Genomic DNA, 1,768 nt, shown 5'->3' with positions numbered 1-1,768 from the left:
TATATATATATATATATATATATATGAAAAAGCAAGGCATACAGTTTGGAATTTGAAGTATTTATTAAAATATTTTAAATGCATACATTGAAGCATTTTTGCTATTTTACATATTCTACATTTTTCAAATACTACTAACTTACGTCAATATAGTATTTTATGGTTTTCCGAGTACTGATATATACATGATGGTATTTAATTCTCTCAGAAAACCTTCCATGAAGACATTGTCTACATTTTGAAGGCAAGGCATCTGAATCTTGGAAAGGATAAATGACTTGTCAAAAGTCACATAAGTACTAAATGGCAGAGATGGAAATCCACATCCTTGGGTTCTGAGTCTAATGTTCTTTCTAATGAACTATCAGTTTATTTATTGGCTTTCTATTAAACTGTTTTTTAATGTGTTTATTGGCTAATGTCATTATAAGAAGCAATAAAATCTATTATCCTTAGCCCTCCCCTTGGGATTTTATAAGTAATAAAACGTACTCTTTACTGTAGAAAGAAAAAAAAATCCTTATATTAAGAAATGAGAATAGATTTTTAAATTTTTTATTTATTAAATTTTTCAGTGGCTGGCCTGTAAGGGGATCTGAACACTTGACCTTGGTGTTATCAGCACCATGCTCTCCCTAGTGAGCTGGCTGGCCAGCCCAAGAATAGATTATTATTATTTTTTTTTTTTTACATCCATACAAATCTTGCATATTCCCTTAGAACTATTGTATATTGTGTACAGAATTACCTTTTTATTCATTTGGTGCAGGTGGAGATTTGGGTAGAGGATCACTAACACACTTTACTTCACTCTGTAGAAGTAGGAAAGATGACCTGGGAAGGCATCCCAAGAGGGAGCAGAATGGAACGGGCTTTGGAATTAAACCAACCTGGATCTTAATCCCAGCACTCCAATATTTCTAATTGTATATTCTTAGGGAACTCAGTGTCTGAATCTCAGTTTCCTCACCTGATAAATGGTTTAATAAATCTTACCTCACAGTATTATCATGAGGATTGGGTAAATAATACATGAAAACATGTGAACATGGAAGCAACATATGTGTTAGTTCTTGTGTTAACTCACCCATACATCAAAAAGACACCACTTCAGCTTCGCGCCGCTAGTTTAAACTTCTCTTTCACGTTTTTGTTTAGTGTTTTTTTGGAGGAACAGTGAAAAGTTAATCTTGGGATGGAGTGCCTCAGCAATAACCCTCAATTCTTGCTGAAATCTTTATTGTACAACCACATGCGTGCTTTGGTTTACTCATGAGTTGAAGAATTTAGGCTACACAATCTTTTTTATTCTCACTTTTGTAGTTCCTCAATCCATGCACATTTTGCAATATTTATGATTACACATTTATCTACCAGTGTGAAACAAGTTATTGGAGTGATTTCATTTTAGAAAAGAAACAGCTCACTCACCACCACCATTTTCCCATCCACCACCTTTCTCTTTATGGTGGTTTCTTTGCCGTCCCAGTTCTGAACTTGAATCAAGGAGTCGTTATCAGAGGTTACCATAATCTAAAAACAGACAAAACCAAATTCAGATCAGCTTGTCACATCTGAACACTCAAATTTTATCAGGTCCCAAATTCTTTTTAGCTGTTGTGATGCTCACAGGTAGTTTTAGAACAGTGTTTACAATTCCATGTAAGAGTTTGTCAACAGTAAATTTGTTGGCTGACTCTGCTGGGGAACAAAGTCTTTATAAGAGTAAAAAGGTAATATTATCTTGAGAAGTAAGTGAAATTTTCCT

General features: G+C 34.0%; 1 protein-coding gene across 1 annotated transcript in view; it reads right to left on the bottom strand.

Annotated features, from left to right (window-relative positions):
• FABP12 (fatty acid binding protein 12) overlaps nucleotides 1-1,768 on the bottom strand; it is a 5,564-nt gene that overhangs the window by 906 nt on the left and 2,890 nt on the right. The window contains exon 3 of the mRNA XM_008580730.1: nucleotides 1,432-1,533. Coding sequence (XP_008578952.1) covers nucleotides 1,432-1,533 — 102 coding nt within the window. The remainder of the gene's footprint in view (nucleotides 1-1,431; nucleotides 1,534-1,768) is intronic.

The sequence above is a fragment of the Galeopterus variegatus genome, unplaced genomic scaffold, assembly GCF_000696425.1.
Source record: "Galeopterus variegatus unplaced genomic scaffold, G_variegatus-3.0.2 Scaffold2148, whole genome shotgun sequence".
In the NCBI taxonomy this organism is placed as follows: domain Eukaryota; kingdom Metazoa; phylum Chordata; class Mammalia; order Dermoptera; family Cynocephalidae; genus Galeopterus; species Galeopterus variegatus.
The sequence above is the reverse complement of the archived record's forward strand: the minus strand, read 5'-3'. Positions and strand labels throughout refer to the sequence as shown.